The 27,705-nt window shown below is 41.1% G+C and overlaps 4 protein-coding genes and 1 non-coding gene across 10 annotated transcripts; 2 read left to right on the top strand and 3 right to left on the bottom strand.

Moving 5' to 3' along the window:
- Positions 1 to 925: 925 nt before the first annotated feature.
- kif23 (kinesin family member 23) lies at positions 926 to 14,481 on the bottom strand. Of its 2 annotated transcripts, XM_034141885.1 has the most exons (25): positions 14,348 to 14,481; positions 14,003 to 14,069; positions 13,258 to 13,386; positions 12,724 to 12,829; positions 12,469 to 12,605; positions 12,180 to 12,298; positions 11,930 to 12,097; positions 11,694 to 11,738; positions 10,774 to 10,886; positions 10,411 to 10,532; positions 9,367 to 9,469; positions 9,208 to 9,287; positions 9,012 to 9,131; positions 8,768 to 8,927; positions 8,287 to 8,448; positions 8,008 to 8,174; positions 7,741 to 7,914; positions 6,829 to 7,113; positions 5,343 to 5,560; positions 5,159 to 5,285; positions 3,945 to 4,178; positions 3,295 to 3,383; positions 3,127 to 3,205; positions 1,520 to 1,590; positions 926 to 1,439 (listed from the first exon to the last, which is right to left on the bottom strand). In XM_034141885.1, exons 1-25 carry the CDS (start codon positions 14,359 to 14,361, stop codon positions 1,424 to 1,426), a joined length of 3,105 nt encoding a protein of 1,034 aa, XP_033997776.1. In that variant the 5' UTR covers positions 14,362 to 14,481; the 3' UTR covers positions 926 to 1,423. The 2 variants fall into 2 exon arrangements, with proteins under 2 accessions (XP_033997776.1, XP_033997774.1); XM_034141883.1 differs by lacking the exons at positions 5,159 to 5,285; positions 5,343 to 5,560.
- LOC117492004 lies at positions 10,614 to 10,710 on the bottom strand. The gene has a single exon (XR_004556817.1). It is a non-coding gene; the product is annotated as a Z30 small nucleolar RNA (small nucleolar RNA).
- A 1,156-nt stretch (positions 14,482 to 15,637) lies between the features above and the next one.
- Positions 15,638 to 21,301, top strand: ddb2 (damage-specific DNA binding protein 2). Of its 4 annotated transcripts, none has more exons than XM_034141131.1 (12): positions 15,638 to 15,753; positions 15,854 to 15,998; positions 16,080 to 16,189; positions 16,719 to 16,910; positions 17,577 to 17,743; positions 18,107 to 18,206; positions 18,594 to 18,605; positions 19,095 to 19,272; positions 19,541 to 19,686; positions 20,268 to 20,423; positions 20,511 to 20,556; positions 20,628 to 21,301. In XM_034141131.1, exons 2-12 carry the CDS (start codon positions 15,863 to 15,865, stop codon positions 20,882 to 20,884), a joined length of 1,500 nt encoding a protein of 499 aa, XP_033997022.1. In that variant the 5' UTR covers positions 15,638 to 15,753; positions 15,854 to 15,862; the 3' UTR covers positions 20,885 to 21,301. The 4 variants fall into 4 exon arrangements, with proteins under 4 accessions (XP_033997022.1, XP_033997024.1, XP_033997025.1 ...); XM_034141133.1 differs by lacking the exon at positions 17,577 to 17,743 and adding an exon at positions 17,070 to 17,215; XM_034141134.1 differs by lacking the exons at positions 17,577 to 17,743; positions 18,594 to 18,605 and adding an exon at positions 17,070 to 17,215 and having other exon boundaries at positions 15,639 to 15,753.
- A 104-nt stretch (positions 21,302 to 21,405) lies between these two features.
- Positions 21,406 to 22,167, bottom strand: LOC117491300. Its single transcript, XM_034141205.1, has 3 exons — positions 22,101 to 22,167; positions 21,860 to 21,933; positions 21,406 to 21,752 (listed from the first exon to the last, which is right to left on the bottom strand). The coding sequence occupies exons 1-3, from the start codon at positions 22,165 to 22,167 to the stop codon at positions 21,411 to 21,413; spliced, it is 483 nt and encodes a 160-aa protein (XP_033997096.1). The 3' UTR covers positions 21,406 to 21,410.
- Positions 22,168 to 22,885: 718 nt separating this feature from the next.
- On the top strand, positions 22,886 to 26,970 carry kbtbd4 (kelch repeat and BTB (POZ) domain containing 4). 2 transcript variants are annotated; one of them, XM_034142134.1, is made up of 5 exons: positions 22,886 to 22,977; positions 24,006 to 24,480; positions 24,566 to 24,707; positions 24,919 to 25,025; positions 25,565 to 26,970. In XM_034142134.1, the coding sequence occupies exons 2-5, from the start codon at positions 24,019 to 24,021 to the stop codon at positions 26,423 to 26,425; spliced, it is 1,572 nt and encodes a 523-aa protein (XP_033998025.1). In that variant the 5' UTR covers positions 22,886 to 22,977; positions 24,006 to 24,018; the 3' UTR covers positions 26,426 to 26,970. The 2 variants fall into 2 exon arrangements, with proteins under 2 accessions (XP_033998025.1, XP_033998026.1); XM_034142135.1 differs by having other exon boundaries at positions 22,927 to 22,977; positions 23,974 to 24,480.
- The last annotated feature ends 735 nt before the right edge of the window (positions 26,971 to 27,705 follow it).

Here is a 27,705-nt window from a genome sequence, read left to right as displayed (position 1 = left end):
TAGTGCTTAATATTACTCTAGTTTGTTAACTTTGACTTATTCCATTGTATGCTACTTCACCTTTTTACTCTACTTTATCTCAAAGTACATTCTGCTTTACTTTGCTCGTTTATTTGACAAACGTATAGTTTAAAGATCATTGCTTTACCTACTAATTGGCTTAGATCACTATTCTTACATACGAAAACATGACGCACTTATAAAATAGGATGTATCGTTTACAATTCAATTTCCCCTAAAAGTAATCAAAAGTTGCTAAAAAAATAAAAATAAAGTGGATAATCGAATATAACAGAGGCTTGTTCGTTACATAAGTCGTTTAAAAGTGTTTTTATGGTGCAGTAATGCTACTTTTTAGTATGAAGAAAGTTAAAACTGTATACAAATTCTTTTTTGTTATACCGGGGACCCAGCTGACTTAACCTAAAGGCATCCAACCAGATTAGTTTAATGCAGATTTATATACATTGTGTCTTGTTTAACATAATGAATATGTAATCAAACATGAGCACAGGAAAGCAATTTCTGCCAAGTAATTGAAAGCAGACTTTGTTTATCTGACAGAATATTGCTTCTCTTTGCCCAGAGCTCTAACAGGATGTTAAATCTCTTTCAAGCATCATTTTAGAATAAACGGGCAGTCGCTCTTTATTAAGTTCTGCTAATGTGTTGTGATAAAGCAGCACAGCATCTCCCCTTAGAAAATACAAATGTGCTATGTTTGCATGTCTTGTCATAATGTGAATACAGGATAGTGTTGTATAAAGGCTGTCTCATCAGACCTCATGTGCCTTGACTTTTCCTCCAGTGTGATGTACCGCTGACCTGTGCTGCCATCTAGTGTTCACATATATCATAGCTCCACTTGCATGGAGCATCACACTGTAGTCACATCTGCGATATACTCAATTTAGTGTACACAACCAACTGGGGCTTCAAAGGAGTTTTATTCCTGAGTTTACAGTGAAAGCAGAAGAGATCAGTTTCAGAAGCAGATTTGATAAAGAAAGACATTGAAAAATAATTGGATAAATCAAACTCTACTTTAAGCTCTATATAATTCCCCACAGGGTAGTGGATTCACTACCCTAAAGTGCTGCTTTAGGGTAGTGAATCATCATAGTGGCAGATTCACAACGACTCCTCATGTGCAGAGTAACACCACGTGACACACAAATGTGCACACAGACTCTTTTCAGCAGCTGTTACTAATATCTGCCACGACCTCGACTGAATCACAACATTTTTTTTTTCTATGGGTGAAAACACAGCATACAATTATTTATACAAAACAACTTTGGTGACCCATATATATAGATAAAGCATGGAAAATGTTTAAATATCATCACTAGAGCTAAATATAAAAAGTTCAGACTATTGCACAACAGCCAGGTGAGGGGAGTGGTCTCAGGAGGAAGCTGCTTTAGGGTTTTCTGCGCCTGTTGAAGAAGAAAGTTAAATCAAATACTGTGCTGAATATGTAATTGTATGTCTTAAAGTGATTTAGATGACAGCTTACTTGGTGATCCCCTGATGTGTGTAGCCAGGTCCCATGTTGGATCCAGCCCTCATCTCCAAAGCCACAGAACACTGCGAACAAAACAAAGATTAGGACCCAGATCTCCTCTGGAGTTTTTCTCATTAATCTAAAGCAGGGGTTTTCAAAGTGTGGGACCCACTGAGATAACTTAGACTAAAGTTAACTATCTGAACACTAAGAGAGTCCTTTACCTCACTGAGCCTCTGTCTGACAGGAGAGAGCTCTCCTCCACCCTTGTTGTAGAAACATCTTCTTCTTATATCCGTTAGCGCAGCTAGCACCAGATGCTAATAACAACAGCGCCGGTACCGGTGCGCCCTCTCTCTCTCTCTCTCTCTCTCTCGCTCACTCACACGCGCACTCCCACTTTGGCTGTGAGCTGCGGGCGCCTGATAAGCCAACATCCCCCACTTTCATCACTTACAGCGCCCATCGCCTCACACTTTGAAAACCGCTGGTCTAAAGGATGCATTAGCAACAACACACGTATAATTACATTGTTTCTCGGTTAAACGCCTGCAATGGTTTTGTAATGTTGAGATTGCTAAATGAAGTCACCTAGGGTGGACTGTCAGAGTAAATTCAAAACCATGACTAAAGCTAAGATGCATGCAAATTGAGTTTGACTCACTTTTTAATGAATAAACAAGCCCTGAAATAAATCGGTAAAGGTTAATCAGCAACTTCTTGTGATCATTTTTTGTAAGACTTCCTTATCTAGGGTTCATACACTTTTTCATCAATGATTTTCAATGACCTTTACCTCATTTTCCATGACCAAAAGAAAATGACTCTTTCTTTCATGTGGCTAGCAAGCGCAGCCTCGCCCATATTCGAAATATTGAATATTTTACAACACAGTTTGCATTTAGCACGTCTTGGGTCAATGTATTTTGATAACCACAATTGCTACTTATCCTTTAGAAGCCATACATTGTTGAAACTGCACTTCCCTGGCATCTTGGCAGCCTTATATAAAATAGTAGCTCCTACAGGCTAAAGCCACTGTAGACTAGAGGGCGTGATTGTAAACATCTCTCACCAGCTAAATACTGCGACAGTTGCCATTTTACGTTTCATTACTATACAGTATTTATTATCATTATAGTATTACTATTTTGGCGATTGGATAAAATATAAATTATATTTGATGCAACTTTAGTTATATTTCCATGAATTTTCCAAAACTTAGGAAAAAATATTGTTTTCCAGGGCCTGGAATTTACATTTTGAATTTCCATGACTTTTCCAGGTTTTTAATAATCATACGAACCCTGCTTATCATGTATGATTTATTAGTATTGGATTGTTGTTGAGCTGCTACAATATTTAAAAAACAATTTTATTGAAGTTTAAAGTGAATAATGGAGAAAAGAATCATGCATAAACCCTAATGATAATTTGTAGCGCCTAAGTGGGTTAATTATGATACAATTATCATAACATTTTCTAATATAACAGGAGAACATCTGCCTCTATGCAAGCTTAAATCAATCCCATCATCCATCTGGTTCCTAAACCAAGACACACATGCAATGGAGGTTTATTTGATTAATTATAAAAATTAATAAATATAATCATCCTACCCTCGTCTCCACATCAGTCCACGATCCATCCGTTTGCTCTCCTCTGGCAGGTGCTCCCTCTGAAGACTTTCTTTTGAGCCTTCAGACACAAATGTAAAGTGACATTAATGAAACATCATTTATAACACCTGGCTAATCTGCAGCTGATAACTGGCTGTCGGCTGATACCTGGGGACGGTGGTGAGCTCCTGTCTCAGCGTCTCGATGTCCGTGAACTGGACAGACTGTCCTCCTCCTCGGGTCTTAATAACCTCCCCCTGAGAGGAAAGTACGAGGTAATGGCCCATAATGATTCGTAAATACACAAGAGCGGTGACTTAACAAGTGCAGGTAGTATGTCTAAAATCTGTTAAATTGACCACTGCTTTGCTTCATGCAAACAACTCTTGAGTTTTCACGTGCCACAGGCTGGCTTCTTTGGGTATTACAGATCAGAAACCTTTCCTTTTCGAGAAATAAGGTTACAGAACAATTAGACAGATCTAGTGGATAAAGATCTGGATATTAAACAAATCTGAATTTAATTGTTGCATTGTAATAATGCCCACCACATCACTGTAGCAACCCAAAGCCTTACATCAATGCCGGTTCTTTACCTGCCTGTTTTTTTCTTTTAAATAAAAAAAAATAAATATGCAAACAGCTTAAGCAGCTCCCACTGTGACTAAGATGATGGAAAACACTCACTTTTGATAAGTTAAACCAAAACAACCTGTGGTAATATTCTAGAAGTCATCACAATCACTGCCATTCGTTTCAATTTGCCATTCGGTGCCAACCTTTGATTTCTATCTTTTTTTAAATTGCAGTGTACTGACCTTAATAAGTTGGGTCTGTATCTCTCCGTCAGAAGCGACCTCTTGGTGCGTCAACACGTATCGGTCACACTTGGACAGGGCCTTCTCACTGGGGGTGGACACCTGGATGGCGTTGGGGATGACGGGCTGCAGAACTGTCCCCAGGTCGACGCTGGAGGAGGGCTTATGGTCCACCCACTTCTCTCCGCCGGCTGAGCGGGAGCGGCGGTGCAGCGCCCGCACCGGGGTGGTCGTCTACAGAGTAGAAAAACATTAAGTACCTTGGTGTCCATCTTAGATAATACACTCAGCTGGAGGATGCATTTTCAAGATCTGTGCTCTAGACTTCAACAGCGATTGTATTTTTTGTGTAGACTCCGGGCTTACAGAGTCGAGCCGAAGTTCATGTTAGTGTTTTATCATGCAGTGTTAGAAAGCCTGGTATGGTAACTTGACTGTGCAGTCAGTCACAGATCGCTCGCCTGGTACAGACTGCTATGAAAATGATGGGGGTCAAAAAACATCCATCTCTCCAAAACATATGAGCAGTCCATTATTAGACAGGCACAAACATTTGTCTGATCCCACCCAGAATTCCAGCTACTACTGTCACATGTAATGTAATATACTTTTAAATGTTGGCCATGAGGGTTGTGCAATAGGTCGCCATTGTCAGTATGTGCGTCTGTGTATTGTGTTTGTTCAACCGGTGTATGAGTGATGATGTGTGTATGTATTTTAATGCGGAACTGCAGGACGGAGTCCAGAACAAATGTCCTTACGGGGACAATAAAGTATATCGTATTAAAGAAAGAAGAGTAAGAACATACAAATAACAGCAAATGATCCATCGTGACTTGGGATAATTGTTTGAGATGTTGTAAGAATCTACATTCAGGGAATAAGAGTAGGTTTTGCACTGCGATTTTTAAACCAGCTTTGCCTGCTTAGTGCGTCACCTCACTTTATTGGTGACTTCTTTTTGCCCCGTGTCCCCTATTTTAATACGTTCCTCTTGGGTGCATGCTTTCAATCTGGCACCCGATAGCGTTAACTTTGAATAGGTTCCCGAAGAAAGGGAAATTGCTTCTGCAGATACAGACCCTACAACACACTTCTAGTGGTTCATAAGAGCTACCTTTAGAGGGATTGCTGAATCTATGCATAGATATATAGCCTGATTTCAGACCGTAACTGTAACACCTCAAGCTGCTTCCTGTAGCTGACTCACTGACCCTGTAGCTTCTCTCAATATAGTCTAAATCATCTTTAGGGGAGTGGGCCTCGGCCTCTTCTCTAGGCAGGAACAGAGCTCTTCTCCGGGCCCGGCTGGATGGGGGGCAGGCGGGGGACGGGGCTCTGCTGGCTGGGGGGCCGGCGGGGGACGGGGCTCTGCTGGCTGGGGGGCCGGCGGGGGACGGGGCTCTGCTGGGAGAATGATAACCCTGCCTGCTGTCCTGGGCCGCCCGCTGCTCCCATGTAGAGACGCCGTTAGCCACAGAGGCGCTGCTGCTGGGGACGGGGCAGGAGGGCCGGGGGTTCATCTCTACTTCCTCAACTCTAGTGGCACCGACTGGCTCTGGATCTGTCCTGACATAGGGAGACTCTACAGGCCTCTGGGTGGCAACATGGGAAGACTGCACAATGACATACATGCATACAGTTAGTACAAAGAAATCACAGGAGATAGAAATGTTACAGTAGCTGGAAGTATGGAGCAGCAACAGAAACATGCACAGATAAAGTAACAAAGTACAACAGCCTAATGCTGCGTTCACACCGATGCGATGCGAATATTCGCTTCGCTCTAATCGCTCCTATCGCATCGCTCTAAATGCTCGAGTTTCACCGCGGCTGCCAGCTGTGTTTACTCGCATCATTCAAACAAGACGCGCTGGCTCGGGGGCTACAACTACAACAAAATGAACATATTTTACCGTGATTAAATTGTAATACGTCCACTCATAACAACGGCCTACAGAAATAAACCAGCGACTGTATTCGCCATGACAGTCTGTGGTTTGTACTTGTTTAACGTTTGTCTAGTTTCTGAACAGATATGAGGAGCTGTGAGCTCTGAGTGCTAACAGCTAACGGCTGATGTTTTGTGGTGCTAAGTCAGTGACGGCAGGCTGAGATCCTCACCGCTGATTGGCTACCGCGAGATCGCGTCACGGGAATTTGACGCTCGAGTTGAAAAAAAATTGAACTCGAGCGGCCCCTCCAATCGCGTAATGCTCGCCGTCCGAGCGAATTCGCGTCTGTCCGCATCTCTGCATTGACTTTACATGTAATCGCGCCGCCCCCAAACATCGCATCGCATCCGGTGTGAACGCAGCATAAGAACACTCTCTACCTTTGTAGTAGAATTGATCTGGATTTGGTTGAGACTGCGAGATAGGGTCATCTATTTTTAAACCGCGACAAGCTGATCACCCAATTACATTTACACCAGCAGTTTAGTTGGGATAATCCTTTTAGCGATGTGATTATTGTATGCGCAAAAATGCTAAAATCTGCATACTTATTTTTATATATAGAGTTTTTGCCTTAAAACAAAATTTTATTTTATTATTTTACATTTTCTATTCTTTTTTAGCTGTACATTTTTTTTGCTGTAAATTGAATTTTCTGAGATTAAGATCTGGTATACATCATCGGTTGATAAACACTGAAAATAATTCTTAGTTTTACCCCTTCTCCAATGCAACTCAACATGACTGTACTGCACTTACATTGGGATTAGTTAGTCATGTTAATCTGGTAAGAAAGGTATTAGTTTCAGGGAAAAGCTGAAGGAACATCATTTTGTTAAACCGTCAACCCTAACTAACAATATTAAGTCAACATAAATAAATCAACAGCTATGCAGACGCTCTAGATGTGCATCGCTATCACAACATACAGGGACAGGTGAGGGCGAGGCGGATCTCTTGGCGGGGAGGCGCTCCTCTCTGGAGGGTCTCTGGAAACGTTCCTCTCTGGAGGGAATCTGAAGGCGGTCTTCTCTGGAGGGTCTCTGAGGAAGTTCCTCTCTGGAGGGTCTCTGAGGCTGCGTCTGGCGCGGAGGAGGATCAGGACGACCTGAAGTCTTGCTGTCAGTCACGATGGCTTTGAGCTGCTTCAGCTTCTCGTCTTTCACCCAGAGCTTGTTCTGCATCTCCAGCTGCATCGCGTTGACGCGTCGGTCCTGCGCAGCACGAGGGATAAAGTGAAAGTTAAACACTCATTGTATAAATGAACAATGGAAAAGTTGAGACAGGACAAACAAAACTGTATATTCTTTTTTAAGACCAAACAGTCTAATCGTACATGTTATTGTATCTCCTTTGATCTTTATGATGCATATTTAATGATGTGCCCTCACGTAACGTCCACACTGCTCCGTCGCGTTGAAGCTTGCCGGTAGGCGTGTCTGGTGCGCGACCAACAACCAATCACATTAATCTCCCGCCCCGGACACACAAGCACGCGGTTTGATTGGCTAGCGCTTGTACTGGCATATGATTTGATTGGCTAGCGCTTCCGTCGACGCTTGAAAAGTTGAACTTTTCTCAACTTACGAAGCGAGCAACGGAGGCAAAGCGACGGAACCACAATGCAGTTCGGCAAAGCTCGACGTCACCTCATTCAAAGTGAATGGGAAGAGTCTCCGGTGAAGCACGCGACGGAGCCGTGTGGACGTACCGTTACTGTGACAAGTGCATTTTGAAATGCTAAGCTGACCCCTTCTCTTGTCCTCTACATTTCATTGCATCATTGACCCGGTTAGCCCTCATATGACTGAGTAAGGAAACCGATAAGAGGAGTAACTCACACATTCTTTCTCCCACTTGTACTGGGTATCCGTCACAACGCCGTTGAGACGCTGCTCCATACGTCTCTTCTCTGACTGCTCCCTCTGCAGCCGCTGCTCTCTGGTTTCCAGCTCAGTCTGCAGAGAACGCTTGTCACCCTCATAGATTTTAGTGGTTTTCTGCAGGATGTCAATCTGGAAAGAAGCCATATTGGATGTTTAAAACACTGAGCAAATATCGACAAAACAAATCAGATATTTCAGTGAGGTTTCAGTGTGTTCTGTCACCTTGTGTTCTTGCATCTTGTTTTTCTTCTCCAAGCGCTCGATCTCTGCCCTGCTGTTCTGGAGGATTCTGTCCAACTCCACCAGTTTGCCATTTTGTTCATGAATGAAATTGTCTTTGGATATTTGGCTGTTGTCCAGATCCTGAAGCATTGACTTCATCCTGTTGGCTAAAACAAAACAAAACAAAAGGAGACAACATGAGAGGCAAGACAAGAAATCACAATTTTAAAAACAGAGAAAGACATTAGATGAGGGTTGAGCTAGTTTGTCAGCGGGCACCTGCTTCGTTGTAATTGTCAATCATCATCTGCCTGACCCTGTGTCTGTTCTGCAGGGCTTCCATCAGCCGGGGCAGCGTGATGTCATCGTGGGGGTCGGTCAGCTCACAGGAGGGGAGGGGGGGGAGGCTGTGCGCCAGGTGGTTTATAACAGAGGTCAAGTCTAAGGGAAACAAAAATAATTTACACAACTGCTGTTTTCTTTGTTCATAATTTACAAATAATAGGGTTTCTCTTTAAGGTGTAACAATGAGATAGTGTGATAAAGTTTGACATGATTCATTTAAATAACTCAATGTACTGTATATACTCCATTCTGTTTAGATTCCCGTTCATTAAAACAAAGTATTTCCTAATTGAAAATTATTTGAGAACAAATATATATTGATTTCTCTTATAATGTGGCTCGTCTTAAATGATGTCAACATTATTCCCTAGCAGAGTGTCAATGTCAGATTCACCATAAACGGTGCATAACCCACCTCCCCCTAGCGGACCACCACGCTCGTCCAGCTTGCGAGACAGTTCCTCCTTGAAGGCCTGGTTTCTATGGCGACGCCCCGGGGTGAAGCCACAGATGGGTCGGTCCACTGGCCGAGCCACCTCCACCTCCTGGGTCATCTCTGCAAAGCGCATCACCAGCTGGACGAAAAGAGCGCGTCTCCTGAGTGTCAGCGTTCATTAGAATAACGTACAGGACACAGTGAGGCTGCAGGAGGAACTTACCAATGTTTCCTCGTAGTCGTCAGCTTTGGGGTTGACATGGACAACCATTCTGACTTTGCCCTCTCCGTCAAAGTAGTTCTTGAACAGATGGGTCACTTTAGAGTCTCTGTAGGGGACCATCTGTAGAGAAAACATACCTCTATGATTCATCAGTAAAAAGGATGACAGCATTCAGCTTTAATCTGCTGGTTCATACCCTGTTTGTGCCGAACAGCTGGTTCTCTCGAAGAACCTCCATGCAGGTCCGCAGATTCAGCAGGGACTGATTGATGTTACCTGCGAGGTGATAATGTTGTTAGATCTCAGGTAATCCAGCCACCAGCAATAGTTATGGTTTCTCTCTGCGTTAACAAACCTGCTTCCCGTACACGAGTGCCTTCTGCCCCCGTCCTGCCGGTGCGCTCACTTCCTGCCAGGTCCACCAGGCACAGCTGGCTCACAGTCACCTGGTTTTTATCCTGAAGAAACGCAATCAAAAAAGCACTTCAGTATCAAAATTGTTTATAATCAGCGTCAGGAGTGAATTGTATGTAACAAAGAAATCACAAAATGCATTTAAAAATTGAATTCAGTTACTGAGTAAAGGAAGTAATCAAAATGCAAGTAAATACAAAAAGAGTTACATACAAATATAGTATTTTTGTAAAAACCTTATATGTAGAACATAACATTCACTGTTTTGCCCTCTACCAATCTTGATTTAATAATATGCAAGCACTTTTTCTACAAGTTTTGACAGCAATAGGTTGAGAACTGTTAAACGTTCTCGTTTAAAGGGGACCCATCATGCTAAATGCACTTTTGTACGTCTTTTATACATGAATATGTGTCCCCGGTGTTCCAGGGAACTCACCAAGTGTCAGAAAACACAACCCTCTCTATTTTCCTCCATACCCAAATCTCTAAAAAAGGGGCTGCAACGGATCTGATAAAAACTGATCCAGATTTGAACACTGTCCTGACATCAGGATAGTGGCGCTACGGCTATTAGGCCAACTCCACCAATCAGGAGGAGACAGCCATGGCCATTGCCGTTCGAAAGCGCTGGAGACGCTGTAGTACATATGCCAGGCCTGTAGGTGGTGCTGTTCTCACAGAATCAGCCCTTGCAAAAACAGAGCTACAAAAGTGCAAATTGAGCAAAATGAGGAATGGCTAAAATGCATGATCTGTTTGGTATTTTGAAAAAAAGTATAAATATGCCTTATATAGGTATGGCCCTACACTATATTATTCAAATATAGCATGATAGGTCCACTTTAAGTACGTTTTTCTTTTTTTTTTTTTTTTTTTAAAAGGACGTTTCAGCGTTCTTGTCCAGTGTAAAACATTTGTTATAGAGTATAAGGTTACATTGCTTTGATTAAGTAATAAACATTAGTTTTCAGATTCAGCTGACCTGGAGAATGTTGTCGCCGTCTGCATCGAGAGGAGCCTGAGCCAGTTTAACAATGAGCACGCTGTGGGAGCGGCTGGACTCTCTGTTCAGACAAGTGTTCGCCACCTTCCTCTTCTTCTGACCTGGAACAACAGAGTATAGACAACTTTTCAACCAGTTTCAGGTACTGTGAACGCTTTTTAAGCACAAAATTCTTAAATGAGCTGCTCAGAGAGAAGATTAAATATGATCACTTCCTGGCCAGAGCCGACCCGGAGGCCAGCAATGCCAGGTCAGTAAAATCCAAAATCATCAGTGCAATTTGTTCCTACATTTTTCTTTTCTTTATTCCCATAACTGTGACTATAATTTCTGACGACTTACCTCTCCAGAATACTTGAAACGCCTCCTCAGCAGACTTCACTTCCACCTCCATGCAACCAGCCACGTACATGTTGTGATTCTGATCCTCTCGGAGGATTTTAGACTGAGGTGGTCTACATTGAGAGCATAAAAGTGTTACTTACTGACAATATGCAATTTCAGTTTCATGCAACAGATCATCAAACATGAAGGGGAGGGGGGGGATAAATGTTGCTTGATTTCAGCCATGAGGAAACAATCAGTGACAATCACGCGACATACAAAGCAGCAGACAGCAGGTTTAGGGACATTCAGGAGTGTTGCCATAACAGAGACTACAAGCAGCAGCGGGGGTGATCTAATGGTTCATAGGACTAAATAACACTCATCCACACTGGAGACATTCGCTGGTGCAGCCGCTCCGTCAATACACTTCCTGGGTAGGGCTGAGTAACAAACCTTCATTTCATCATCATTGACCAAAAGTGTCTGTGGCAGAATTTGCCAATTCTCATATGAACACTTTTGAGCTTTTAACTTGTTCTTCAAATCAGACCATTTTATTTGAATTAAAGTTGAAAGTATTGAATCATAGCAAAGTACTTTGTTCGGCTGTTTCTAATCATTTCAGAACTTTGTCTTTAGGATTGCAACATATGATTATTACTTGAACTTGCCATTAACATTTGATTAGTAAATGTTGTGAATCATTTAATAAACAAATTATACAGTATTTGTTTTTTTGTCTCAAATCCGGCCTTGGTCCTGGTTCACTAAATAACCCATTTAAATATATTAAGTATAAGACGTTTCCATGACATGGTCAAAAATGTCTCCGGTGTTGACGAGGTTCTATTGATAAACTAAACTAGACAGATTTGTGTGTGACAGGGAGATCAGGCTACTATCTGGTGGTGTGCGAGTATTCACTGGTCACATACATGAACTCAGTGTTCTGGCGCACAGGTGTGCCTCCACCATGCCACCTAGTAAAAAGAAAAATACAAGAATTGCCTTCCAGCTACTTCGAAGAAAGCGCTAACCTGTAAATATAACATTTGAATGTTTCGGACTCTGATGAATAGTGCATTAGCATCAAGTTTAAACTGTTCTGGCTTTAAATGCATGTTTATATATCTGAATGATGTTGCTTTTACTTCAAATGTCCTGTACTCACTTTGGTTTGATTGCATCCTCCTGATTTTCCTCCAGAAGGTCATAGATGTAGTTGTTGTAGATTTCTATGTAGGAGACGAACACGGTGTAGCTGCTGTCCTCATCCACAGCGTCGGTTTTATAAGCCTCCTCTGACTTGATCATGTCAGCAATTTCAGGATCTTTTTGTCTGAAATCAGAGCAGTGACTCACATGTTATACATCAGTTACACTGTAGCAGGACGCTGGTGTCTAACAGGACTTTGACTTACCTGGAGGAGGAAGATGAAGATTTAGGAACAGGCATGTTGTTTTCCCGCCTCTGGCGCTCCAACAAAGCATCGACTTCATTCTGGACCTCCAAGCCATTTTTTTCATCAGTCTTGAAAACCTAAAAAAACAAAACCCAGGAGTAATTCAATTGGGTAAATAAGCTGAAATTAGAAATGATTTACTGATTTTCAATTGTTTAGGCAGCCTACTATTAGTTAAAGCAATTGTATTTACTTTATTAGTGTTCGTACAACAGATGATCAACACTGTTCTTGAATGTTTACTTACATATCTTTTGGCCTGGTAGGGTCCTATACTGTTGAAGATCATGTCAAGTGAGCGAGGGAGAAGACCACCCTGGCCCGGAGAGCCAGTCATAGTGAATGTCTTCCCACTTCCTGTGACCCCGTACGTGAAGAGCAGACCTGCAACAACAAGGCAAAATTGCACTTATTTTGTATTCAAATGAGGCAGCTGGCAATAGTTAAACTGTTATTATTTAGTAAAAATGTGTTTTCTTCTGAAGCTGGCCAGTTCTCTTACCATTTTTTCCATGGATGAGGTCATCAACAAGAGGTTTGGCCACATGCTCAAACAGCTCTATCTGAGTTATTGACAATCCAAATACTTTTTTGAAGGAATACTGAGTCTGGGAAGCAAAAGAGAATGGAACATTTGAGGGGAACTGTATTACAGTAAAGAATATGGCTGACTTCATCATATTGGTTTTTAACAAATTGCATTAGAACACTCGTTTCTCAAAACTTCCGAAACATTTCACATGTGCCATTTATGTGTTTTTTAATCAATCTTGACAAACAATGGCTAAAACTATGGCAACATAGACCATACTTATAATACAATGTATTGTTTGTTTTTGGCTTTTTATGAGTTTCTTTTACAATAAAAAAAGCAGACTATGACAGGCTGAATGCTTTAAAACCAAAATTAGACAGGTTTTAATTTACACGTTGTGTAAAGGACAAGACATTCCTTTGCTTAATAGCAGGAAAACCCCTAATTATGAAAACAATGGGTGAGAAAGCACAACTACTCCGGGTTCAAAATGTCCGTTACCTCTTTGTATTCTCCATTGCGGTTTGTTTTGAAGCCTTCAGGGGCGTGCAGCTGGATGGTGGAGCTGCTTATAACCTCGATGCAGCACTCCTCATCCTCCAAACCCAGGGGCCGTACACGACAGTACACCTGAGCAAAAGCACAGGACATGTTCAGTTGCACTGATTTAATTCAATGTGCTTTATCGGCATGAGTGCAACAAAGCATCAAGTAATAATGAGATTAAAAAGGAAAAAACGGAAGACAAACAAGAAAATACCAAACCTTAAAAAACATACTGGGTCTTTCCAACTGGCTGATGTGTTGATGCTTTTGATGTTTCATGTAAATACCTATGAATGGCCTTTTTACTGAAATATAATTTAAATTAATGTGCCTTGCTTCACTACTCTTAGTTCATTGTGTCTTTTGACAAAACAATTACCTAGTAAGTCATTCTTGAGACATTGGACAAAGTAGGTCTGGTTGTTTGAAGGTCATTTTATTATTTGTGTTCAATTGTAGATGTTATGAAGGATTAATAATAGAAATACTATCAAAACAATTATCCCCTAATTATTTAAACTTCAAATAAACAGTCTCAAAGTTGTGTCCCACCTTTTGTAAAAAAACATCAAGTATAAGGTAATTAAATCATGCAACATTAGGCGCTTATAAATGCCCAACATTCAGATGTCCCATGGCATCCCAGAAGTAAAGAATGCAACAATGTGTGTTATTTGCTAGTTCTTGAACAAACACTCACCCCAACCGGGTCTTTCTGGTTGCTGGAAGGCTTTTTCGGAGGAGGCTTGCGGGGCGTTTTACACTTCCTGAAAAAAGAATCACATTTCATTAGCAGAGTGTATTGTTAGCATTAGCTTTCCATTTGAGTAGGCGATGGTGTGAGAGCTAAAGCTCTGGCTAGACGGCTTATTAGCCTCCAGCTAACGTTACGGCTAAGCTAGCTTGCTAAATCACTCATTGATTATAATCCGTTGACAAGCCCGTAAACTGCAACACATTTAACATGAGCATAAAACGTATACGTAATGTGCTCCGTTCGCAATTATTTAAAACATAAACGTGTAAAATACTAAAGTAAACTTACGCTTGTCGGATCATTGTTGCTCGCTTCTCCGTGATGTTTTTACCGTTGCCGTCGCTACACTTTTTGAACTTTCCCTCCGCCTCAAATCAGATGACTTTTTCAAAACGAGCCGGCTGCAGCCAATCAGATCTCACAACAAGCGGACACGTGTTTCCGCCTTCCGCTCCGAGCCTTTTAGGGAATTACAGAAATGTGAAATATGCAGCAGTCATCTCATAAACCGATACTAGCCTTTATATATACAGTCTATGATACTAGCACACAACCGCATACACCGAAAGGCTAGAAACCACGCAAACTAAAAATAAACAGCAACAAGGAGAATTGGAACTCTGACCATTTTTTATTTTGGCTGTATTGCATCATGTTTAAGCCATACAATCAACAACACATAGGTATGTTATTCGACAAAAAGAAGACAGATTGAAACTATAATCATAAGAAATTATTAACAAAAATATCCTTTACAGATTGATATTATATTTTCATATTCTGCAGCCCATGTAATGGGTCAATATAGTGTCTGCTTTGCTTTCTATTTGGAGTTGTTGTATCTGGGGTTTCTTTTCAGTCCTTTTGCATAGAACTTTCCATATTATCAGAAGGTTCAAAATGAATATGTCATCATCAATATAAGTATTTTCAAAAAATAAACAGTGCAGAAAAAGTGTACATCTAAAAAAAAGGTATATGTTTAACCAGAAATATACAATGAAAGTATTTATTCTTTTTTGTTTAAAATTATGAAAGTAATAAATAATACATAATTTGTTTTACATGTATTATCATTATTATTGTTTTTATTATAAAACAATTCATTAATTTTATAGAATATTGTAGAGGCCTTAAGATTTAGGCAATATTGCAACTAAAGAATAAATAAATATACTTTTTTTATATAGTTTGCGGCTGGTTGGTTGTTTTTTTATATATATATTATAATAAATATATATATATATATATATATATATATATATTATTTTGTATAGTAGTAGTAGTAGTAGGCCTACCTGAGTAGAACACAGAATAAAGTATAACGCTTTTTTTACACTCCATTTTAATTATGTAGCCTAATTTACCGTACTATACATAAAGTAATTAATTATATGTTTCACTCTGACCAAAATAATAATATTTTTGTCATGAAAGCACTCCTCTTCTGAAAGAGACTGTGCACAGAATCTGAAAGCTGATCTTTTGTAGGTTTTGTAGTCCTACTTGAACACCAAACATGGCGTCCAATAGGTGTTGCTGGTTAAAAACAACGACCCCTAGCGTCCACCAGCTGTAACACACACACAGTTACAAAACAGAGGGGCAGCCATTAAAGTTCACGTGTGACATGCTGCGATATTATGCAAACACTGGAGTTCCTGCACTGCAACATTAAACAGTGAATCTCACAGGTAAGCAGTCTGTCTAAGTCTTTATTGTGGCAACTAGATGAGTAAATGTCGGGTCAGTTCCTCTCTGTTGTGTCGTATTGAACAGGCGTGTTTTCTTTAGGAGGGAAACATGAAAACAAGACAGGCGAAGTCAGCAGATGAATCTGAATCAAAGGGAAGAGTGAAGAAAAGAGCCGGGGAGAACTCTGGTCCAGCTCTCTCCAAAAAACTACGAGAAAGAAAAGTTGGAGAAACATCCAAACAAGGTGTGCAACCCTAATGGTGCAGACTCAGTATGTTGCACATACAATCATGTTCCTGTCATGAAATATAGTTGTTTTTTGCAGTGCCTCCTCTCAAGTCTACAGGAGTCCAGAAGAGAGCAGGGTATGGGAGCATCCTGCACTACCTTTACAAGAGCACTCTGGGACAAAGTCTTCACTCACAGATGAAACAGGTGAGACTTCTAAGGCTGTGCAGATTGAGAAAAATAACCTAGCAACGTAATGCCATAACTGTATCAGAGTCGGTTTTATTGTCAAGTAGGTTTACACATACCAGGAATTTGCTTTGGTATAAGTGTGGTGCATACAGAAAGAAGAATACGTAGCAAAAAATATAATTAACAAATATTACCATTATAAAAAATAAAACAAATTGTAAAAAATAATTATGTGGGAAACTGAGTACAGTAAAATATGAAAATACTATGTTCAAAGTGGAGAGCTATGCTGATTAAAAAAGAGGTATCGTGTGCAGGATTTACAATATAAAAAAGATCAAGATATTGTTTGCATGATGTGCATTCATGTAATGCACAAAGTTTATCTTGGGTGGATGTCACTGTAGTAAACGTTCTCAACATGCATTATCATTATGTGTATAGTGCTTGGTATGTATGCATCATTTCTGCCATGTAGACATATATCTATGGGCAGATTAGCTCGCAGGAACAGTTGATCATTAAACGTTGTTGTTTGTTGCAGTGTCTTCAGGAACCTTTTGTCCGCTCGCTGTCTTCATATCAGTTCCACGGGTCCACCAGCCCCTTCGACCGCAGGATCACCTGTCTGGAGTGGCATCCCACTCACCTCACCACTCTGGCTGTGGGCTCCAAAGGTGGAGACATATATCTGTGGGACTTTGAGGCGCCTGGGAAGAAAACCTTTCTCCAAGGGGTGAGTGTCTTCATGCTCCATATTCCTTTGTTTCTTCTTTTTCTGCTTTTGAAATATGCAGCAACTTATTCCACAATTACATTTTGAAGCGATTATTAATTTACAAACTGTGCAAATTAGATTAACATGAAGACACACTTTTATTGGTTCTTTGCTTAGATGGGGATTGGAGACTCAGTTACTGACATGAGGTTTAACCGGTTAAATCCCAGTCAGCTGTTCACCTCGTCTATGCGGGGTAGGACAGCTCTTCGAGATTTGAATGGGACGATTCTATCAGTGTTTGCCAGCACAGACATACGAAAGTAAGAGTTGTCCAATCCAAAAAGTAGATTGCAGGCCTGAGCATCAGTCTTCTTATCAGGCTCTCTTGGTTTATTGCTAAACATTTGTGTGGTGTACATCACTACAACTGCAACTAACCATTATTTTCAGTATCTATAAATCTGACAACTTTTCTTTGGTCAATAAAGCATCCATCCAACGTTTTTCAAAGTCCAAAATAATGTTTTAAATGTCTTGTTTTGTCAATCCATAAACCAAAGACCTTCGGTTTATTATTAGATAAATGGATAAAAAGCAGGAAAACTCCCTAATTTGAAAATAATTTGAGTAATTATAAGAGTTTTACTGATAACTGTCCTGCGTTTCTGTTTCTGTGCACAGAACGGAGCAGGAGACTTTATTGGAGGGATGAAATTTTGCCCTTCAGACCCCTCCAAAGTTATTGTGGCTTCTGGTGAGGGCACACTAAACATGCTGAGCTTTGAGGGCCGCCCACCCACCGTTCTGTCCCGAACTCAAGACTGTGGCCACGATCGCCACAATGTTTGGTGAGGAAACTGAGAAGAAGACTGATGCTCAGAAAGATCAAGAGGGATCATGTGATCTTCTCATTGTTATGTTGCTATGCTGAAGTATAAAGCTCTACAATGTATCCCCAACTTTTCAGTTTTTCATTAAATAAAAAAAGCCTTGTTTTAAGATTTCTAACGCTGCATTTCTTAGACAAATCAACATATATCTTTGGTTGGTATACTATATAGAGGCAACCTTTAGTTTAATGTGAGCACATAAAATCAGCTAGTAAAGAAATAGTTTTCACTTTATAGCAATGATAAGTAAACTTTCAAATATTGAATTGACTCTCATTCTGTTGAATAAAAATAAAACTCACTTTGTTTTGTTTCTTACAGTCACTGGTACTGCTGCGTGGATGTGTCTGTAAGTCGACAGATGCTTGTGACAGGGGACAATGTGGGACAGCTCGTACTCCTGGGTTTGGACGGCCAAAAGGTATGTCTCCATTCCCCGAAAGTTAAACTTAAGTCCTTCTACTTTATTTAAAGTGGACCTATCATGCTATATTTGAAAAATATATTGTAGGGCCATACCTCTACAAAACATGTCTGTGAAGTTTTTTTTTCAAAATACCAAACAGATCACCCATTGTAGCCATCCGTCATACTGCTAAAAACCCCTCTTTTGCAGCCCTGTTAGAGAAACGCGGATCTTGGGTCCTTAGCTTGAAAAAAAAGAAAGAAGAGGAGGCGGAGCTAATGCCTGATCAGAATTCTACTGGAGATAAAGTTAAATTCGGTTGTGATAAAACGCCATCCTGTTTAAACCACGTCAAGGATTATTTCTGAAATAGTAGGAGCTCAAATGCTTTTTCTCTTGCAGGTTCATCACAAGGTGAGTTCTTTTTTTATTTCCTGCTTTTTAAACACAGTACAGGTTAGCTCTGAGTGTTAGCGAGGCTTGCTAATGTAAACAAAGACGAGATTACGTCCAAAACATGTCAGGCATTGTTTCTGATAGCAACGCTCTGTAGGTCCGTCGACGTCACCACGGATGGACACGTCAGTTCGGATGGAAATCTGTATCCGCTCGTTGTACACCCGTTTTTAAAAGATTTGGGTACGGAGGAAAAGACAGAGGGTTTTATTTTCTGACACTGCGTGAGTTCCCCGACGCACCGGGGACACATATTTATGTATAAAAGACATCACAAAGTGCATTTTGCATGATAGGTCCCCTTTTAAATGAGGCGACAAAAGACATGAGTTGATTTCTGGCCACTAAAGAGAATCAGTATTTCTCCCAACTAACAGTTCCAAAACGTTTTTGGGATGAATTCAGATTTTATTTTTGAATGCCTTTTGTTCTATTTTGATGTTGCAGATTTTCAGTGAGAAGTTGCACAAAGCCAAAGTTACCCATGCAGAGTTCAACTCCCGCTGTGATTGGTTGTTGGCGACCGCATCAGTCGACCACACGGTGAAACTTTGGGACCTGAGGAACATCAAAGACAAGAAGAGCTTCCTCCACGAGATGCCGCATGATAAAGCTGTCAACTCAGGTGAAACCCTCACTCAGAAAACTCTACTACCATCATCATACCATAACATCCACGTTTTATTATTAATTAAAATAATACATGTAGTTGTGAAGTAGTAGATGCAAGAGTCACTGTTGGTGATAGATGCAAGTTGTTTTGTCTTTGGACATTTAGTTCAGATTTCTTAATTTATCTGATGAAAATGTAGACAATACCTTAAAGATTTTACATCCATGATTTGAGCAGTTGTAAAGAAAATCTTTGTTATTTTGTAAATCTGTTTTTACAGCCTATTTCAACCCTCTGGACTGCTCCAAGTTGCTCACCACAGATCAGTACGACCAGATCCGGATCTACTCCTCTCCTGATTGGTCGAAGCCTCAACATATCATCCAACATCCACACAGACAGTTTCAGCATCTCACGCCCATCAAGGTTTGATTTTTCTCTAGATGTGTATATGTTTCCTTTGCTAACTTATCCTGAGACAACCACTAGTTATCCTAGTTTGGTTGCACAAAGGATCAGCGCATATAAACAAACAAACACGGACATCAAAACATTTGTAGAAAATAAAGGCAAAGGTAGTACATAAGGAGACCCATGGGAGGTTTATTCAAGAAAGAACTTTCTCAGTGTGGTAGGATAAAGTTTATGATGATACAATACTGTTATGTATTTATTAATGGCTTATCTGATATGGACCGATACAGTATACATACACAAACTGAAAACAGTTATCCAATGAAAGTGTCCTATATTGTTTTATATCAAATGCTATAGTGCAACACTGTCCTTAAAAGGGCTTTTATTATGCTTGTATCAGGCTTTTATTCGTTAAGAGATTACAGTGAGGTAAAAAGAATGTAAACAGGTACAGCAGCTACGATAAAGCACAAATTAAAAACATAATATTTCACAATCTAGACATAGGTACAGTGTAGCTGCTCTCGTGGATCTACTCAAGCTCTGCAACCTGGCGTTACTATCTATTCTAATCTATTATTTCTCTCAAGGCCACATGGCACCCTGTCTATGACCTCATCATGGCGGGCCGTTACCCCGACGACCGGGTTTGCCCCGGAGACCAGAGGACCATCGACATCTTTGACTCCAACACAGCAGAGCTCGTGTGTCAGCTGCAAGATCCCGCCGTCTCAGGGATCAAATCTGTGAGTATGACTTTAAAAACACTGGGCGGGGGGAAATGGAGACAAGAAAGCTGTGGTCTTTTAACACCAATAATTATTTATTTACAGGTAAATAAATTCAGTCCAATGGGTGATGTGATTGGATCTGGAATGGGTGAGTTATCCATTGAAGTGATTTAATGTCTGATCATGTGTGTCACTAAAGATACTTAATGTTCACTGCAGGTGTGTCGGTGCTGGTCTGGAATAGAAACAGGTTGTTGATGAGCGATGAGTCCACAGCGCAGGAGGAAACTTCTGCCTCAGCGGAAAGTTCAGGAAGCCAGCGGAGAAATCGGCAGCGCCCCAGCAGGGAGAGGAGAGGACCGGCTCTGGATGCAAAGCTCAAGAAGAAACTGGCTTCTCTGGAAGAAACGGAAACCAAGACCAAGACTAAGACTAAGAGTATTAAAGAAAAGCTAGCAGAGATGAGGAAGAAATAAACTATACAATAGTGTAGATCTGATCCATCGACTGAAGCCTTTCTCAACCATTGGGCCACAGCCTATTGGTGGACCTCCGAGCACCATATGTGTCTTCTGAGATTAAACTAAGAATGCCTTCAACCTATTGGACTGTAATTGACCAACACTGTACACTTTGATTACATTTAAAAGGGAAACTATATTTATTTCCATTTTCTATTTTCCTTCAATTTTCCATTTTCCTTTTGGAAAACAAGAGGCAAGAGCTTTTATCTTGAAACATGTTATGTTATTCATGCAATAGTAGAACTGTCCATGTCTATACATTCCTTTGTATTTCAGTGTTCTTTATGTCTCAAATTCAGGTTCAAATGCAAACATGTTCTTTTATAGTGTAACGTTTTTTTATACTTCAATAAAAATGACAACATTATACATGATTGAGGTTTTTATTTACAAATCTTTGAATACACATTAAAGGAAGATGTAGGGCAAGAGATGTATTGCTGACACCTTTATCTTATACAGATAGGCAGTTTTTGTATCATGCATAACTGAAAAGATAACTTCCACGTAGTTCATGGACCGTAACATTTGCCAGCTGGAGGAGCACTTCACTCCAGGCCTTCTGATGCTCTTCTCCATCCTGATGCCAGGCTTGTTGGGCAGAGTACACCATGCTCAGGGCAAGACCGTCAAACTGATCTGGAGTCAGCGGCCGATTCTGACTCTTATGAGCTGTCACCATCTGCTCCATGGAGCTCGGACTTCTGGGAATGTTGTCATTGATCTGAGACAGGAAAGCCCGCCCCGTCCTCATGGATGCCATCTCCTTGTCCAGCAGAACAATGTTGTCATGGTCGATCTCCACCCCACCCAGCAAAAACTGCACACAGGATAGAAAAATCTAAATGCATAGTATTCTCTGCAAGTTAAATATGGCCCGGTATGTGATTTAAATGCATGAACACAACTCTAAAATGAAAAACGTACCTCAAACATCAGGTTTGCATCAAAGACAGATGAGCCGGTTTTTGGAGGTGTTGGACTTCTGCCTGCAGCCACATCTAACGTAGAAAATACTGCAGTTTAACTGTAACACAATGGAGATGCAGGAAAGCTATCTGTGCATTGACACCTTGTAATGCTATGAAATGCATATTGATTTCTGCATGCTTAATCTTATATAACCTAAAGTCACTTTCCTGTCAGTACATGTTCAGTTTTCACTTACCTTTCAGCCCTTGCTCCAATGAAAGCCATACAATGACCTGAAGGCAGAATCTAAGATGTTTTTTCATATTCTTCTTTAGATTATTGCAGTCAGATTAAACGCTGCATCCTTCTTTGCGCTCCCTCCGACACTTGTGTGAATCAGAGCAGAAACAGATCAACTTGAATACCACTCATTTTTCCACCTTGGAAAATAGTAGCAAAAGCCAGATGGCTGTGATGCAGAGCAGAGATACTTTTTACAAACTCTTTATGATCCACATGCCGAACTCTGAGCTACAATGACTTGAAGTTCACAGAGGCAATTTACCCTTTATACCCAAGAACAAACAACTCATTCATTAATAAATGCTTTTTCCCAGAATATATATGTTGAACAATGCAAACAAAAGTAATAACCAAAAACAATCCTTCACAGTTTCAGTTAAGGGTACTTCTCAGCATAGATAAATCTGCATTTATTCAATATCAAAAATAATCAGAAAGTAAGGTAATACCACATAGACAAATGCCACAATAGAGTTGGTCTCATGTAAGGCAGATTGGTGAAGATTATGGTATGCACTTTATACTGTAACAAAGGCATTCACTTTATCATGTCTTGACTATGTAAACTACTGAAGTCCTTAGCGGTCCAACTTCATAGCTCATTCACTTCATTTGATTTACTTTGTAAAATTAAAGTGTATGTGAGCTGAGGTTCTGCCCAGCATTACTGACATCAGGAACTACTGTATTTCCAGTGTGTTGTAGTAGCGCATCTCCTCCACGTGGCAGCAGCAGCACCAGTTGACTGCTCTTTTCTGACAGATGGAAAAGTGTATTTACTTCCGGTGAAGAGTTCAGTTGCTCCTGGATGATAAAGTACTCAAATAAAGGTAAATGCGACTGTTCACTAGTCTTTCTTAAAAATTATTTTGACTATTTTTGTTCTAATTTGCAGTGCTAGTTATAACTATACCTCCATGATATCACGGTTAAATTGTGACTCGCCTGTGTAGCAAGCTAATCCTGACCGTAAACACAACACAGGGTTAGCTAGCGTTAGCTTCCTAATACCGTTACACCCACACTGCGCATTACCGCAGACATTAACCTAACTAAGCATCACTCATCACACTATTTAACAACAGTATAACCACGCTTTTGAGAAGATGCTTCTGTGGTTTGATATTATGAAGATATGCAATCATTTATTAAATACGTTTAGCAGAAACGACTGCTAATTAAACAGTTCTGCACTAAATCCTAACTCAGTGAAAGTTGTAATATTTGTATGTTAATCTGTATCAGAGTGTTTTTTTTTTTAACTGTATGGCAATTTTGGAGTCTTCTGTTGTATAGTGTTTTACTGAACAATTTTTACTATAACGCATTACTATTTAGCAACATCACAATAAACATTAAGACCATGAAGTTGAAGCAACACCAAAGCTACAGGGATAACCACTATTAGCCTACTCCAGATATATTGTATTGTATCGAAAGAGCTTTCTGTGCAGAAAATGTGTTTGACCTAATTTATAAATAGTGTCACCATTCAATAATTTGTCTACTAAAAACTATCAACAAATGTGGGTATAGTGTTGGTAAATTGTGGTCAAAAGTATTTACAAAAGGGAAATCCTTGTTTATAAATCAATCTGATTTTCTTATGTTAAAATAATTTGTTATTAACAATATTAGTCAATAATAGTGTTATTGCCCAATGTATTGTTATGATATTCCCAAACATCGCCTACAATCAACACCTATAGAAAGATTTCATTAACAACTTTAAACAATCACCTTTATAAAGATGAAGACGGGTTATTGGAGGGTTTTTGTATTTTTGCAAACCTTGACATGTTTTATAAACTGCCAACTGACTGTAGATGGATGCTCTGCTGCTTGCTGACTTGTTTAGGTGAGCAGTAAAGATGGAGTCCAGCGAGGAGGGGGGCCTCAGTGTGGGCGGCTCTGTGGGCGAGGAGAACTACTTCCTTGGATACACCTTCACCGACCGCTCCCACTCCAGCCGGGTGGTGAAGAGCATCATGGACCTGTGTGTGGGGGACAGCCTGTTCGCTGACGTCACCATCAACGTGGACAGCAAAGAGTTTCAGCTGCACCGGCTCGTGCTGTCGGCACAGAGCAGTTTCTTCCGCTCCATGTTCACCTCCAACCTCAAAGAGTCCCACAACCGCTCCATTGAGCTGAAGGATGTCAGCGCCACTGTCTTTCAGCTGCTGGTCGACTACATCTACCACGGCACGATTAAACTGAGAGTGGAGGAGCTCCAGGACACCTATGAGATGTCAGACATGTACCAGCTGACTGCTCTGTTTGAGGAATGCTCCCGCTTCCTCTCACGGACAGTAGAGGTCAACAACTGCCTGCAGGTGAGTCACTGTTTTAACACGTCTCTGCTACTTAGTCACATTTGTGTCAATTGTATCAGTTTAGTCATATGACCTTTTTGCCCAGGTGATGTGGCTTGCAGACAGACACAGTGACCAGGAGTTGTACACCGCAGCTAAGCATTGTGCCAAAATCCACCTGGCCCAGCTGCACCAGACTGAAGAATTCCTCAACCTGCCTCTCTGTTTGCTCTTGGACATCCTCAAAGGTATCACCGGTTTGCTGTCCTATCACTATGTGGCCTGGTGTCCCAAACTGTTATCACATTTACTCAAAGTCATGTGTTGTATTAGTTACATTACCGCTAGCATGAGCCCCAACGTTTCTTGTCTGCCACTTAACTATTGACGATCTGAAATTGACAAATATAAAAAAACACCTCATGTATGTGACTCACTAAGCTTTGTGTTTTTTTTCAGATGGAGTTCCTAGTTCCCAGAATCCAAAAGTGGCAATTGATTCATGGATAAACAACAACAAGGTGGAGAGAGAGGAGTTTTCATGCATCCTCCAAGAAAATCTCAAGGTAGCTCACTTTCAACTAGAGCTGACTTTTTATTTATTTTTTTATTTTGTATCCAATTCTTGTCTTTTTGTTGTTGTTTATATTCAAATGTTGTTGTTTTTTACACATTATACAGTATACAAACATCGGCACACACTCAAGTCATCCCCTGGGACACTGGCCAACACACCAAGAGTAAAAAATAACAATAATAGTAACAAATATATATTATCAACAATTTAAATAACAAGTAAATAGAATAAAGATTCTTCAGCGACTCTGTAAAAAGTTATGGTCGTCAGTTACAGGCAATTAGTTATAGTAAACATAATATACCGGTCCATTCAACAGTTAACCCAAGGGCAATGCATAGGGAGAGGCTGGCTATTGTGGCTCGAGAGAGATTGAAATCAATATGAGCAAATACAGATCTTTATTCCTTTGGACCCTTTGCCCTGTGTCTGTAGCTTCATATCAATGTACACAAGTGTTTCTCATTTATGTCTACTGTAACTATTTTGATCTGTAATGGCGGATGTCTTTCTCTTGTACATCCACAGGAAATCGGGGAGGATGTCCACATTTACCTGATTGGTAAGGAGGAGGCGCGGACTCACTCGCTGGCCGTGTCGCTTCACTGTGACGAGGACGATTCGATCAGCGTGAGCGGCCAGAACAGTTTATGCCATCAGATCACTGCGGCCTGTAAACACGCAGGTGACCTGTATGTGGTGGGGGGGTCCATCCCTCGCCGCATGTGGAAGTGCAACATGCACACCATGGACTGGGAGCGCTGCGCCCCGCTGCCCAGAGACCGCCTGCACCACACCATGGTCTCCGTCTCTACGGAGGACACTATCTACTCACTGGGGGGAAAGACGCTGCAGGACACACTCTCCAACGCCATCATCTTCTACACAGTGAAGGACAACATGTGGACAGAGAGCAGCCAGCTGGACACTGCGGTGTCCGGGGCCGCCGGTGTGAACCTGGGAGGAACCATCTACCTGCTCGGGGGGGAGGAGAACGACATGGACTTTTTCACTAAGCCGTCTCGACTGATTCAGTGCTTTGACACCGACACGCGGAAGTGCCTCATCAAACCTTACATGCTGCCGTTCGCGGGCTGCATGCACGCTGCGGTGCACATGGACGTGATCTTCATCGTGGCAGAGGGAGACTCCCTGGTCTGCTACAACCCGCTGCTGGAGAGCTTCACCCGCCTGCGCTTCCCCGAGGTGTGGAGCTGCGTGCCTTCTCTGTGGAAGGTGGCCAGCTGTAACGGCTGCATATACGTATTCAGGGACAAATGTAAGAAAGGAGACGCAAACACGTTAAAGTTTAACCCGGCAACATCCGTCGTCTCAGTTATCAGAAGTTTAAAAATCTTCCTCACAAACTGGCAGTTTGTCTTGGCCTAAACTCTCCTCTGGAAGTCATACTGCGGTCCACACATTCACCACAGACAATCAGGGACAACTAACCATGACTTCACTCTTCAGACATCCGCTGTAACTGTATTTACTCAGCTGGTTTCTGTGCCACTCATTCCATCAGGACTTCACCACCAGACCAGTCAAAAGGAACAGCGGTGTGTGTCACTCGCTTGTGTTGTTCCAGTGTGTCTCATTGTGAAGTCAAACAATGTGTAGTGATGCTGTGACGGTGAAATAATAGACGTTGTGTCCTGTGCACTGCTCGTTTATTGACACGCATGAACAACTCCATTGTAAAAACGTGACTGAACGTAAAACATTCTTCAGTATATTGTGTGTGGTTAAACGTGTCATGATGTTGAAGGATACATATCCTCAGATGTCATATTTGAAGTCAAATGTGCATAAACCTGATAAGAGGATGTTTTCTAACTTTTACATTTTTCACAGTTTCTTGTCTTGCAATTGTATTTTTTGATGTTAAACTGTAACAGAAATGTCAAATATATGGCTGTAGTTGCAAGCTGTCATTGTTTGTTCTGATATTTATGGCCCTTAACCCTTTTTGCATTAACTATCTCTCACTATTAATACTTTGTTTATTACCAGGGATTTGGTATCTTTACTTCCTGCAGTTATACCACTATGGATTTAGAAAGGGTGGGATTTGTTGCTGTGCTTTGGTGCTTTGCCTCAACAAACACGTAATACAGTATTTATCTTTGGATTGGCAATGCATCTTGTGAATGGTGAGGTGTTAAAGGTGCCTGTTTTGTCCTTGGGGGAGGAAAAGAGGAGTAGAAGGAGAGAAAGCCACTACAGAAAGGCCACAACTCTCCCATTGATGTGTTGCAGGAGGCTGTGCAGCTGAAACCCAAGCCCAGTTACATGTCAGACTTTGTGAACTATTCTAAGCATCAGTTGCTGACGCCAAGATGAGGGGTGGGGGTTTCTGGGGGGGGGGGACATAAGCGCCTCCATAAGAACTCCCAATAGGAACTGACTGCCACTACACGCACCATCTGACATGCAGTCCCTTAATATTGGGCAATAACGCTGTTTATAGCCCCTGTATCACAGCCATAGCCCCACGGTTCAGTGTGGATGTGTTTCTGATGCTCCGCAGGGTTGTGATGAAACATTCTGAAGTCCAGTGCAGAGGGAGGTTTAGTGCGAAGGTAGATCGCTAGGAGCTGAAGTGACCTTGGGACTGCTTGCTGAGGGCAGGACAGAATTCCTGAAGGGACACATGGTCTGGAGTGACA

The sequence above is a fragment of the Trematomus bernacchii genome, unplaced genomic scaffold, assembly GCF_902827165.1.
Source record: "Trematomus bernacchii unplaced genomic scaffold, fTreBer1.1, whole genome shotgun sequence".
NCBI classification, from domain to species: Eukaryota; Metazoa; Chordata; class Actinopteri; order Perciformes; family Nototheniidae; genus Trematomus; species Trematomus bernacchii.
Note: the sequence above shows the minus strand (reverse complement) of the source record. Positions and strands in the feature narration are given on the sequence as shown.